This window comes from Orycteropus afer, unplaced genomic scaffold (assembly GCF_000298275.1).
Source record: "Orycteropus afer afer isolate SDZICR_OR568_19922 unplaced genomic scaffold, OryAfe1.0 scaffold00053, whole genome shotgun sequence".
Lineage (NCBI taxonomy): Eukaryota > Metazoa > Chordata > Mammalia > Tubulidentata > Orycteropodidae > Orycteropus > Orycteropus afer.
The window spans coordinates 7775008-7788974 of NW_006921640.1; the positions used below are offsets into that span (position 1 = coordinate 7775008).

Below are 13967 nucleotides of genomic sequence, written 5' to 3' on the forward strand. Positions count from 1 at the left end.
CAATGCCACCATGTTAATCACTCGCATTTGGTACATTGCCCTTCTCTTCACCCACATCAATACTTACCTCTACCTATCTAACAGTGTTTCCTCCCCTCCCTAGGTGTAGGTTCTTAAAGTCTCTTAGTGGCATTCTCTCTTTACACCTTCAAAAATATTTTCTAACCACCAGTTTGCCCTGAATCTATTTCTCTCCTCAATCTCCAAGTCATTTTAGAACTCAGTAGGCCTCCCCACTATGCCCCTGCCAGGATTAAAGATGGCGCCGATAGACCGCGGTTATGACGGCATCCGGACACCCGCCGGAAGTGCATGGAGTAGTTCCGGGAAGCTGGGGGCCGCCCTGCTTCTGGTATCCTGAGCTTCCTAAGTTGAGCGCAGCTTCCAGTGCGCAGGAGTCGCCGCCCCACCGCCAGGATCATGGTATTCTACTTCACCAGCAGCAGCGGTGAGTGAGCGCCGTGACCTCCTTTTCCACAGCGGGGCTCCAAAACTGAGACTCCCAGGCCTCCCCTAAGCCTAGACCTTGTCCTAAAGCGTTAGGTGCCTCTTTCCTTGCCTTCTCGACCCCCGCTCTCCCCCGTTGCCTCTTAACAGCCACCCTCGTTCCGGGGCGCGCCTTTGTCAGGGCTCTGGGGACGCGGAGGGACGATACCCCACCCTGCTGTCTTTGCGTCTGCGGGTTGTCCTTTTCTCCAGATTGGGAAACATCGCCTTTCCTTCGGAATCGGGCAGTTTATGGACTCTCGAATGCCCGAGTCTTTTGTTATTTATTTTGCGGACCTCATTTTGGCTGCGCCCTGATAATTGCCCACTTGGAAAACAGAGACACCTGCCAACAACTCTGCGTTACAGGAAGTGCGCCTTACCCATCTAAAAAATGGGTTTTAGGGCCTGGAATGCAACGGAAGGCAAAAAAATAAAAAATAAGAACCCCCAAACCCTAGAATGGCTATATACTGGGCAGGGTTAATGCCCTAGACCTTAAAAAGGGACATATACTGATGTTTTTTTATTTGTCTTAGGCAGACGAAGATTGGATGCTTTTGTTGTTGTGCTGTGGAGTCGGGCCGGATTCTTAGCGACCCCTCCTTGGGTTTCCGAGGCGTTATCACTGTGGAAGTAGATTGCCCGACTTTCCTTCCCAGGAGTGGTTGGTGGGTTTGAACCGTCAGCCTTCTGGTTAGCAGTCAAGTGTCTTAGGGATGCTTTTAGTTCCCTGCAAATGCTATTTCTCACTTTGAATTCATTGCTCTTGCTCTTCCTTTCACCTAGAATCAACTCTTCTGTTAAGACAACCCTGGCTTATTTTTGCCAAGATGGCTTTCTTATTCTGTCACCCCCAGATTGCTTAAATTTACCTCTTCTGGGACCCCTTAACATCCTGTAGCATCCCATTTAGGATTACACTTATTGCATGGTATTAAACGCTATCTCCTTCTGCTGGAGTGTAAGTCCCTTGAGGACAGAGATAGGACCTCTATCTTGTTTCCCTAGCATAGCACCTGGTTCATAATGTTGTTGTTGTTTGCCATCAAGTCGCCCCGACTCATAGCGACCCCTCTTTGGGTTTCCGAGGCAGTATCGCTCCGGAAGTAGGAATGCCCAACCATCCTTCCCAGGAGTGGCTGGTGGGTTTGAACCTCCAGCCTTCTGGTTAGCAGTCAAGTGCCTTAGCCACTATGCTACCAGAGCTCCTTGGTTCATAATAGATATACCATAAAGGTTTGTTGGATAAATAAAAAGTAATCTTTCACTTGGAGCATTCTCTATTGTTCTGTTTGTTAAAGATCAGACTTAAGTGAAATGAATGCCATGTTGTTTATGTGCTTTTGAATAGGGTGGTACTTTCTCTTTAGAGATGAGAAAATTGAGGCCCTGGGGAAGTCATCACTTACAGTTCTTTAGAGACTAACTTCACAAACCCCTTCTTTTACCTCATCACTCCCATATATCATTATTTTTCTGAGTAGTTAGATTTCAGCAGTCTGTCCAAAGTCATTTTTCAGCCTCTCTAAATTTGGTTCCCCTTACCTATATTATTCAAATTACTAGAAACAAACTTTATATTAGCCTGAAAAATTGCATCCCTTTACCAGTGTGTGATTTCCTCCTTGTTTTACTCTCCTTTTCAAGAGATAACTCAAGCATCTTTGTAGCTTCTCTGCTCATTGAACTCTCCAGCAACATAATGTCCATACAGGTCCAATAATAGAGTAATAAATATGAGAAGGGGCTGTAGTTATTAAAAGTATTTTATGCTATCTTTATTCCCCTTAAAGCTACTCTGAATTCTTTAAGAGCTAGTCACACACACACACAAACACACACACACACACACACACACACACACCAGTTGCTGTGAAGTTTTCAATGGCTGTTACCTTTTGGAAGTAAATTACCAGGACTTTCTTCTGAGGCATGTGTGAGTGAATTAGAACTGCCAATTTTTCAGTTAGTAGCTAAGCGTTCCACCATTTGTGCCACCCAGGGACTCTCATACATACGCAAGTTTCCTTAATAGAAAAGATGTGCTTCAGCAGAGTTGTGTGAATTTGGCTGGGCCGTAATTCTCAGTGGTTTGACAGTAATGTTATGATATAATTTGTCTGTTATGTACTGAAGTAATCATCCTCCATTTTGTGATCTGATGTCATCACTCTCCATTTTCACATAACATGATTTTTATTTTTGCATATCTGGTCTTTGGAACCTAACCATATTGATAAGTGAGGAGTAGGTGTATTGTTCTGTTGATTTCCTTTTCAGAATTCTCCTTGTTAGTGTAGAAGAACCCAACTGATTTTTGTGTGTTGATCTTGTACCCTGCCATTTTGCAATCCTTCTGTTGTACCCAGTAGCTTACTTGTAGAATCTCTGGGATTTTCTACACAGAGAATCATGTCATCTGCAAATAGAGATCGTTTCACTGATTCCTTTCCTATTTGGATACTCTTATCTCTCTTTCTTGTCTTACTGCTCTGGATAAGATTTCCAGTACAGTATTGAATAAAAGCTCTGGTAGCATAGTGCCTAAGGCACTTGACTGCTAACTAGAAGGCTGGCAGTTCAAACCCACCAGCCACTCCTCGGAAGGAAGGTTGGACAGTCAACTTCCGTAGTGATACTGCCTCGGAATCCCAAGGAGGGGTCGCTGTGAGTCAGGTTTGACTTGACAGCACATAACAATAATGACAACATTGAATAAAAGTGATGATAGTAAAAGATTTTATTTATTTACTTAATTGTGATTTGGGTGAAAATTTACAGAGCAAATTCACTTTCCATACAACAGTTTACATACACTTTCTCTCATGACATTGACCACAATTTACCCCAATGCAACAGCTCCACTCCCACTTCCTCCCGATAGTTACCTCTTCCCTGTGTCCATCCCTCCACGCACTCCTGCCCCCTGAACTGTCTCCCTGTGCACAGCAGCCTTTCTTTCTCCCATGATCTCTCCAAAGAGCGTATCTACCTCAGGTAAATGTTGAACTCATATGCTTGTCTTTTGTTTGGCTGGGTGTGGGTTCCATTCCAAACTTGAAGGGCAGCTAGGGGCCATAGTCTCAGTGGTTCCAGCAGGCTCTACCAGACCAGCAAACCTGGTCCCCCCCCCCTTTTTTTTTTCTCCAAATGATTTTGAGTTTTGTTCCACATTGTTCTCCCTCTCTATCCAGGATCTCCTACATAGATCCTCTTCCAAGTGGTTGACAGTGGTAGCCAGCACCATCTAGTTCTTCTGGTCTCATAGTCATATAGGCTGAAGATCGATGGTGTACCAGTTGCTAGGACTAATTGTTCCCATGAATTTTTGGTTTTCTTCATTCTTCAGTAGATCTTGTATATCCTTCTCCCAGATTACCAAATGCTAGCATTTTACCACATTTGCCTTATGTCTTTCTTGCCCCTTCTCCTCTTCCCTTTCTCCCTGCTTCTCTGAACACATTCACACACATACGCACACACTTTTTTCCCAAAACCATTTGTAAGTTGCAGTTTATTCCTAAACACTTCAGTATGCATTTCTTAAAATCAAGGGCATTTTTTAATCAAAAGACTTCATAGAAATTACAAAATTTGGAAATTATCAAAATTAGGAAATTAATGTTGCTATATAATACTATAGTCAGTTATCATCAGTATCCTAATAATGTATTTAAAGCAAAAGAAAATTATGAATTGTTTGTTGCATTCAGTTATCGGTACTCTTTAGCCTTCTTTAATCTTGAACAGTTCTCGATCTTCATCTTTCATGGTATTGTTATTTTTAAAGAGGTGTTTTGTAAGATACCCCTTCATTTGGGCTTACAGATATCATGTTCTTAATCACCTCATTTTATAGGTCAATGCAGTGTAGTAAATTACTTAGTATGGCTTTTCTACCCATAAGTCATTGTAAACTCAGTGGTGGAATGAGCAACTGAGGGGCTCCTGATTGTAAATGTTATCCACCTGGGTTATTTCTGTTGGGAATGGCACAACGCAGTGTTATGGGAGGCTCACTCTCAGGTGCTTAGAATTCTGTTATGATTGGTTGGTTTGGCCACTCTGCCAAGCTCAAAAGGAGGCCTCCTAGAGGCAGAACTCTCTCTGCTAGTTGAGGAGGACCGTGCTGCTGAGACATGTGCTACTGAAAGAGACACATGCTGCTGGGAAAGAGACACAAGAGACACGCGTTGCTGAGTAGGACACCGAGGGACATGCACTGCTGGGGGAGAGACTGTGAGAGACTTGGCTGAGAGGTGGTGGGGCTCGGAGAGAGGCTGAGCGTTTTTCCTGAACTTGAATTGTAGCCTGGTGCTTCCCTAATAAACCCCGTAATCTGTGAGTTCTTCGTGGCCACTGCAGCGAATTATTGAACCCAGGAGAGAGGTGTTGGGTGCTTTGGGAGGAACAGTTAGAGAAAGGGCTGTAGGGAGGCACCATGTCTGGCCTGGAAGGAATAGGCCTTGGGCTATTGATGGTAATTCTGTCTTCCTCTTGGGGGTTAGAGGAGGTCAGAACATGTGGCCTCCTTGCCGTTTTTTGCAGTCAACCACGAAAACATTCCTCCGTCATTCTCTTGGCTGTAACTATAGGTAATTTGGCCTTCATAGAGACAACTGTTAATTTTTTTAAATATTTTTGTTCTAATTACATTTCATAAGCAAGTTACCCAGAGTAACTATTGGTAACCCATAAACCTTTTGCCATCAATTTCATTGCGTATCATGGCTATTGCTAAGTTAGGTATATGTCTTTCCATGCATATAAAGAAAACGTATATGTGTGTGAAAACAACATATATGTAAACAAAATGATATATTCATTTATTTCTTACAAGTTGAATCTTACTGTACATTCCAAAAAAAAAAAAAAACAAAAACAAAAACAAAACCCACTGCCATTGAGTTGATTCCAACTTATAGCGATCCCCATTGGGTTTCCGAGGCAGTAAATCTTTATGGAAGTAGATTGCCTAGTTTTCCTTCCATGGAGTGGCTGGTGGGTTTGAACTGCCAACGTTCTGGTTAGCAGTCAGATGCCTTACATACTTTACCACCGGAGCACCATAAAAGCTCCCCAAGTGACTCTAATGTAGAATCAGGGCTAAGAACCACGATACTAAATCAAACTGAATGGTCTGTGTATGGTTTATCTTAGGAATGACATTTGCTTTCCTGAGGTAGTGTGTTTGAATATGGGAATCCTCCACCTGGAATTAAACAAAAAAATTTAGTTTCCTATTGAAATTAAAGCTGGTTCCTGGGTTTTCAAGCTAGTTTCCAAACTTGTTTAACCTCAGTTGGATTTAAACCACTGAGGGGCTCTGGTGGCATAGTGCCTAAGGCATTTGACTGCTAACCAGAAGGCTGGTGGTTCAATCCCACCAGCCACTCCTCAAAAGGAAGATTGGGCAATCTACTTCCATAGAGATACTGCCTCAAAAACCCAAGGAGAGGTCACTGAGAGTCAGATTTGACTCAATGGCAGTAAGTTTGGTTTGTTTTCTTGGGCTTTCAGTCTATAAAGCCTGATAGATAGGTGCATGTTTGGGCTGGGCAGACTGCCAGCTGTAGCTCCAGAGACAGAACTAGGAGTTGGGAAGGAGCTCCGAAGGCCAGGGAGCAACATTCAGATGCAAAGCTCATCATTCTTAACTTGGGAATACCCGTACTTTCAGTAATGAGAAGTTCCTTAAATCATCAGTCCTAGTTGCTTCTCTTAGATAGGAAAAATGCCAGATTTCTCCAGTGACTTCAGTTATAATGATAATATCATTAATTACTTGACAGTAATTAACTGGAGAAGAGTTGAGAGAATGTTTGCATTGACTAGTTGGCAGAAATACTTGTCAGTAATTGAACATTAGCTTGATAAGAGGGAGCCCTCATAGTACAGTGGTTAAGTATTCAGCTGCTAACAGAAAGGTCAGTGGTTTGAACCCACCGGCCAATCCAAGGGAGAAAGAAGTGGAAGTCTGCTTCTGTAAAGATTTACAGACTTGCAAACCCTGTGGGGCAGTTCTGTTCTGTCCTACAGAGTTGCTGTGAGTCAGAATCAACTCGAAAGCAGTGGGTGGTTATGGGAACTTGATAAGGCCTTACCATAACATGAAACAAATGCCAGAAGTATGGGAAGTATGCTGATTCTTTCTGCACAGTCTGGTAATATTTTAAGTGTACAACTTTTTGATTCTTCAGTTTCACCACTAGGAGTATAGCCTACAGAAAGACTACATCAGTTATGTTATTTTCTAACCTAAAGACCCATTAACCAGAGAATGCAGTGTACACCATATAAGTTGCTGTCCAGTCAACTCTGACTTGTGACAAACTCATGTGTCAGAGCAAAAATGTGGTCTATACGGTTTGCAGTGGCTAATCTTCTGGAAATAGATCAGCAGGCCCTTCTTCTAAGCCATCTCACTCTCAAAACTAACTGCTGTAGAGTCGATTTTGATTCATAGCAACCCCTCCTTGGGCTTCCAAGGTGGTAGCTCTACAGACCTCCAAGGTAGGTTGCCCAGTCTTCCTTCTGAGGAGTGGCTGGTGGGTTTAAACCTCCAGCCTTCTGGTTAGCAGTCAGATGCTTTAGGCACTACGCCACCAAAGCACCTATAACCTTTTGGTTAGCAACCTAGTGCATTAATCATTTGTACCACCCATCTCTTAAACAAAATACACACACATTAAAAAGAAAGAACTGTATATAAAAAAATTGAGTAGTGGAACAATATTGTTGTGTATCTGTGTACAGTAAGGAGAGCTCTGATGGCATAGTGCCTACAGCATTTAACTGCTAACCAGAAGGCTGGAGGTTCAAACCCACCAGCCACTCCTCAGAAGGAAGACTGGGCTATCTACTTCCATAGAGATACTGTCTTGGAAACGCAAGGAGGGGTTGCTATGAGTAGAATTCGGCTCAACATCAGTGAGTTTGGTTTTGGTTATGTACAGTAAGAGGAGTTCTGGTAGCACAGTGCCTAAGATATCTGACTGCTAACCAGAAGGTTGGTGGTTCAAACCTACTAGTCACTCTGAGGAAGCAAGACTGGGCAATCTACTTCTGTAAAGATGTATCACTTCAGAAACCCAGCGGGGGTTGCTATGAGTCAGAATCAACTTGTCAGCAGTGGGTTTGGCTTTTTTTTTCTGGTATGTACAGTAAGATTCAACCTGTAAGAAATAAATGAATATATAATTTTGTTTACATATATAAACCCCTGCAAAAAGGATAAGGAGGCCACATATTCTGACCTCCTAGAACCCCCCCACACACAAGAGGAAGGCAGAATCACCATCAATAGCCCAAGGCCTATTACTGCAAGGCCAGATATGCTGCCTCCCTCCAGCCTTTTCACCAACCATTCCTCCCAAAGCACCCACCACCTCTTTCCTGGGTTCGATAATTCACTGCAGTGGCCACACAGAACTCACAGACTATGTGGTTTATTAGGGAAGCACCAGGCTACAATTCGAGTTCAGGAAAAATACTCAGTCTTTCTCCCCAGCCGCCGGCTCTCAGCCAATTCTCTCACAGTCGCTCCCCCAGCAGTGCATGTCCCTCCGTGTCTTACTCAGCAATACATGTCTCTTACATCTCTTTTCCAGCAGCACGTGTCTCTTTCAGGAGCACATGTCTCTTTCAGGGGCATCTCTTCCTCAGCCAGCAGTCAGAGAGAAGAGTTCTGCCTCTAGAAGGCCTCCTTTTGAGCTTGGCAGAGTGGCCAAACCAACCAATCATAACAACAGAATTCTAAGCACCTGAGAGTGAGCCTCCCATAACATTGTGTTTTGCCACGCCCAACAGAAATAACCCAGGTGGATAACATTTACAATCAGTAGCTCCTCAGTTGCTCATTCCACCACTGAGTTTACAATGACTTATGGGTAGAAAAGCCATACTAAGACTACACTGCAACCCCCAAGGAGGGGTCGCTGTGTCAATGACAGTGAGTTTTTTTAATGTATAATCAAGGAACCTTGTTGGTACAGTAGTTAAAGCACTTAACTGCACCCACTCCGTGGGAGAAAAGACCTGTTGATCTTCTCCCATAAAGAGTACAGCCTAGGAAACCCTATGGGACAGTTCTCTCTGTCATATAAGGTCGCCATGAGTCAGAATTGACTCCACAGCACACACCAATAACAACAATCTATGAAAAGGGTTCAGATTCAGTGATTTAGAAGAAATTTGAGAACCATGGTTCCTCTGAATGGGTTATGGATTAGGGAGCCTGGTTATAATTTTTGGCAGAGCTGGGATATAACTAATACTGGCTAAATAAAATTAGGCAAAATAAAACTTAGTTACATATGTTGTTGTTGTAATGTGCCGTCAAGTTGGACCCGACTCATAGAGACCCCTCTTTGGATTTCCGAGGTTGTTTTTTTTAATGCCCTAACCTTTTGAAAATGTAAAAGCAGCTCAGTGGCTATACAAAAACAGGTAGCAATTTGGATTCGGCCCATGGACCTTAATTTGCTAACCCCTGATCTAAGTATTTGTCATTTGTTTTTCTTATGTAATGGTTTTGTTGGTGATGAATTTATCTAATTGTTTATTTTTTTATTTTTTTTTTCTTAGTTAATTCATCTACTTACACTATCTACATGGGAAAGGATAAATATGAAAGTAAGTTTTCAAAAGCATTCAGTTTTTAAATTTCTAGCAGGTAAGTGTCTCCCCCCTTCCCCCTGTTTTATGGATATGAGTTTTCAGCTAACTACTTTGATAAATCAGTCGTTGAGAAACAGGTCATAATCTATAGGAACTCTGTAGGATTGGCAAACGTTTCAACTTTACTAGAATCTAGTTAGGTAATATTTGAGCTAATTGAACCATCTGTTGCTGGTTAGAAACTTTACAAAGAGTTTTGTGGCATCATTTGATTTAAGGTGATATGAACCAAAGGTTAACCTGTGCTGATTTAGGTCATACAGAAATCCTCTTTGCTTCGGTCTTTGAAGTGATCATTTTCTATACATTTTTTACCCTATGTAAGTTTAGTGGAAGTATAGCCTTTTTTTGAGGCTGGAGATGAGATGGCTCTTTCTGAGTCATGAAATGTTACAGTTTATGCAGTGTTTTTTCAAATCTTTTGAACTATAAGCCTTAGTGTGGAATACATTACATTTTGAAGTACATACTCAAGTAACTAGTGAATAAATTCATAAAAAATACCTGTGCTATCTGTGCTGCTTATTACTTTCTATTCTGTTTTAAGGCGGGAAAAAAAGCTAGTCTCAACCTGCTAAATTAATTTTTTGACCCACTAATGAAGTTGAATCCAAACCTATTGCCATCAGGTCAGTTCCAACTTGTGGTGACCCCATTGTGTCCAAGAAAAACTGCACTCCATTGGGTTTGCAGTGACTGGTCTTCCAGGTCTAAAATTAAAGCATAGCTTTAGGGGATACCCATTTTGGCTACATGGGGGAGGAAGGAGACCAAAATGAAGGTTGGCTTTTTTGATGGTCAAGTGAGCAGTGAGTTTACAACACTTGACCTTTGGAATGTGGAACATTGAGTTGTGGAAGGAAAGCACTACAGTAAGAGAGCTTGGAGAAAATGAGAATTACTCTTTAAGTTTAGAAAAGACAGCTCCTCTTCTCATGAGAATAGTGCAATATTTTGGAAAAGGTGTAATTTTGAAGTCAGGCTACCAGTAATCAAACAAATGATAAAAACTCCTATTTAAAAATGTCATATGAGCTTTTCTACCACTCAATTCCAGGATTTTTTAAGTATGTGTGGGCTCCCGATACTTCTTTTTCTGCCTTGTGATACTGTCAGGCTCCGCCTGTTTGCTTTTTCTTTCTTCAGCTTCCACCTCCCACACTGACACACTGACCCCTTGCGTTGTGTCTCTCCTGAAGCCTAATCTTGCCTATAGAGTGGGACATCACTTCCCCAACTCATAATGCTCCCTACCAAACGCCATCCCTGAAGCTAAACATACGTAATCCTGTGAGGTATCCAAAGAGGAGGATTTAATTTGTGCTTTCACCGTCTACAGATGGAGGTACACACAGAAATAAGCATGGCAAAATGAAGTAATACTAAAAGCAAGGGCTGTAGAAGTAGAGGGGGGCAGAAAGTATGATAGAACTGCAAAGGCTTGTCGAGTGGGTTAGGATGGGGCTAGATTGTAGACTCCTTTAAATGTCTCTTGTAGGATTTTATATCTACAGACATAAATCTGGATACAAAATTTATATCTACAGATATATCTAGAGCACTATGAAGTGAAATTTTGATGTCATTGTTGTTGTTGTTATTTGCCATCGAGTCGCCCCAACTCCTAGCGACCCCTCCTTGGGTTTCTGAGGCAGTTATCACTACGGAAGTAGGATTGCCCAACCTTCCTTCCAAGGAGTGGCTGGTGGGTTTGAACCGCCAGCCTCCTGGTTAGCAGTCAAGTGCCTTAGGCACTATGCTACCAGAGCTCCTTTGATGTCATTGGAGTATATAAATATATATAGAAAAAAAGACATGGATAGATGTTCTTTTTCCCCCAGAAACTCTTAGAGTCATTTGGAGCTGTCGCTGCTTCTAGTTTTACCTTGTTAAAAAAAAAAACCTTACATCTTTTTATTTTAATGATTTATTTTTGTTGTTGTTGAGCATATACGCAGAAGAACATACACAGATTGAACAGTTTCTGTATGTATAATTCAGTGACATTAATTACATTCTTCAAGTTGTTCAACCATTTCCACCATCCTTTTCTGAATTCCTCCCCCCACTATTACATCTTTTAAAGCAATCCTCTTCTCTGTCACGTCAAACATGTTATACTGTGTTAATAGATTTGATGACTTCAGACTAAGGACTGGATAGAAAATAAATGAATTTTGAATTTCATGATTCACTTTCACTAAAAACCTTTCAGGGCTGTTCTTTTTATTAGCCAGCAGGTGTCATCAGGGAGCCAAACCTTGTCTGAATGAGGAAAAGAGGTTTTTGTATTTCTCTTTACTTTTTCATCCACCAGCCACTCCACAGAAGGAAGATGGGGCAATCTACTTCTGTAAAGATTACTGCCTTGGAAATCCGAAGGAGGTCACTATGAGTCGGAATCGGTTTTACTTTTTCTGATTATCCTTTGCTATTTGCTTAGCTTTCTACTGAAGCTAGTAGAGAGCGCTTCAGAAAATTCATGGTGGCTACAGTTGCTAAGAATGCCTTCATCCAAGATTTCCCATCTTTTTACTTTTCTGGATAATTAATACCACAGTCAAGTTGTGTAGGTATTATTTTCTTGGGTACATTTAAAATCATGATTTGTTTACCTTATTATTTTTAAATTAGTGTTTATATAATATTCTAAATAATACTTTTGTACTAGAAACAGTTGGTTATTAAAAACCATTCTGAAGTGATGTACATTGTTGGTTTTAAATATATATACACTTTGAACTCATACTTCAGTTTTAAGGACTGTATCTAAAAGAAATAATCAGGAATATGTACATCTTTATTGAAAAAAATATTTATTGAAGTTTTTATGCTTAGAAACAACCCAACTGTCAGCAGTAGAGAAGTTTATCCTTATGATGTAATAAAAAAAATAATAAACCAAATCCTCAACCATAAGTCGATTCTAACTCACAGCAACCCTGTAAGGCAGAGTAAAACTGCCCCATAGGGTTTTCAACACTATGCATCTTTACAGAGACAGACTGCCTTATTTTTCTCCCATGGAACAGCTGGTAGGTTTGAACTACTGACCTTTTGGTTAGCAGATGAGTGCTTTAACCACTGTGCCACCAAGACTTCTTATGATGGAATTAGGTAATCATTTCCAAAGAACTTTTTAAAATTTCATTTTATTTTTATCTAGATGTACATAGTTGAAAAAGTGAAAAAAAGTGAAATAGTGATAGAAGGCTTATAATAATAAACACCAGTTCCCTACCCCATCCTTCTCAACACTCACATTCCACCTTATAATGATTTTGAACTCTTTAGCTGTTTTCATCTGATTTTATTTCCATATGTGACAGAATTTTTGGTGGGTTTTTTTTTTTTAATGCTTCTGGCATATGTTTTGTTTCCTAATTTTCTACAGTTTTATAATCGAGGGTTTCTTTTCTTTTTTTGAGTAAAATGCAATTCATACTTTCAAAGTTTTAGCAAAACCATCTTAACATATAAGTATTATTATAGCATAGTTGTTTTTAATACATTATCTAATTTTTAAGCTCCTCTGATTTGTGAATATTTTTTTTATCTTCAAATATAAGTATCTCTCGAGTTTTAGGTTAGGACTATTATAAAAATTGTATTATCCAACTGTAAAAATTATTTTTATTTTTCTGAATTTTCAAGCTTTAAAGCCTTTCTGAAATACTCTTCTCTCTATTAATTAGAGGAGGAAAAAAGTTGTCAAAGGGATTGGTATTTTCCCCCTTTCCAGCATTCTATAAACTCTACTATAAGCCCTGGTACATTTTCATTTGCAATTTTTTCTTATCTTTTCTTTGTTCTCTTGTATCTCACTGTAGATGAGGATCTAATAAAGTACGGCTGGCCTGAAGATGTTTGGTAAGTAACAATTTTGGTTCCATTTTCTCCGGATAGTCGTTTACTTTCTATGTCAGGGGAACTTAGCCAACTACCTGATATCCTATGATCAAGATTAGAACTCGTGCTTTTTATTTTTGTTGATGGGTGTTCCCCAGTAAATACCTATCAGCTCCCTTCATTTATAATTACTATAAACGTAAACTATACATGGTAACTAACTGGAAAAGATCCCTATTTGTACCCATTCCAAAGAAAGTGATCCCACAGAATGTGGAAATTATCAAACAATATCATTAATATCAGATGAAAGTAAAATCTTGCTGAAGAAAATCAGAAACAGTTGCAGCAGTATATTGACAGAGAACTTTCAGAACTGCAAGCTGGATTCAGAAGTGGAATGAGGGATATCTTTGCTGATGTCAGATGGATCTTGGCTGAAAGCAAAGAATACCAGAAAGATGTTTACTTAAATGTTTTATTGACTACGCAAAAGCATTCAGTTATGTGGCATAACAAATTATGGATAACACTGAGAAGAATGGGAATTCTAGAATGCTTGATTGTGCTCATGAGGAACCTGTACGTAGACCAGGAGGCTGTTGTTCAAACAGAACAAGGGGATACTGCATGGTTTAAAATGAGGAAGGGAGTGTGTCAAGGTTGTATCCTTTCACCATACTATTCAATCTGTATGCTGAGCAAATAATCTGAGAAGCTGGACTATGTGAAGAAGAATGTGACATCAAGATTGGAGGAAGATTCATTAACAACCTGTGATACGCAGATGACACAACTTTGCTTGCTGAAAGTGAGGATGACTTGAAGCACTTACTGATGAAGATTAAAGACTTCAGTCTGCAGTATGGATTACACCTCAATATAAAGAAAACAAAAATCTTCAACTGGTCCAATAAACAGCTTCACGGTGGATGGAGGAAAGATTGAAG

General features: G+C 40.4%; 1 protein-coding gene across 1 annotated transcript in view; it reads left to right on the forward strand.

Annotated features, from left to right (window-relative positions):
* The first annotated feature begins 281 nt into the window (after positions 1 to 281).
* Positions 282 to 13967, forward strand: part of CCDC25 (coiled-coil domain containing 25) — a 49850-nt gene continuing 36164 nt past the window's right edge. Inside the window, exons 1-2 of the mRNA XM_042780672.1 lie at positions 282 to 423; positions 12999 to 13038. Coding sequence (XP_042636606.1) covers positions 282 to 423; positions 12999 to 13038 — 182 coding nt within the window. The remainder of the gene's footprint in view (positions 424 to 12998; positions 13039 to 13967) is intronic.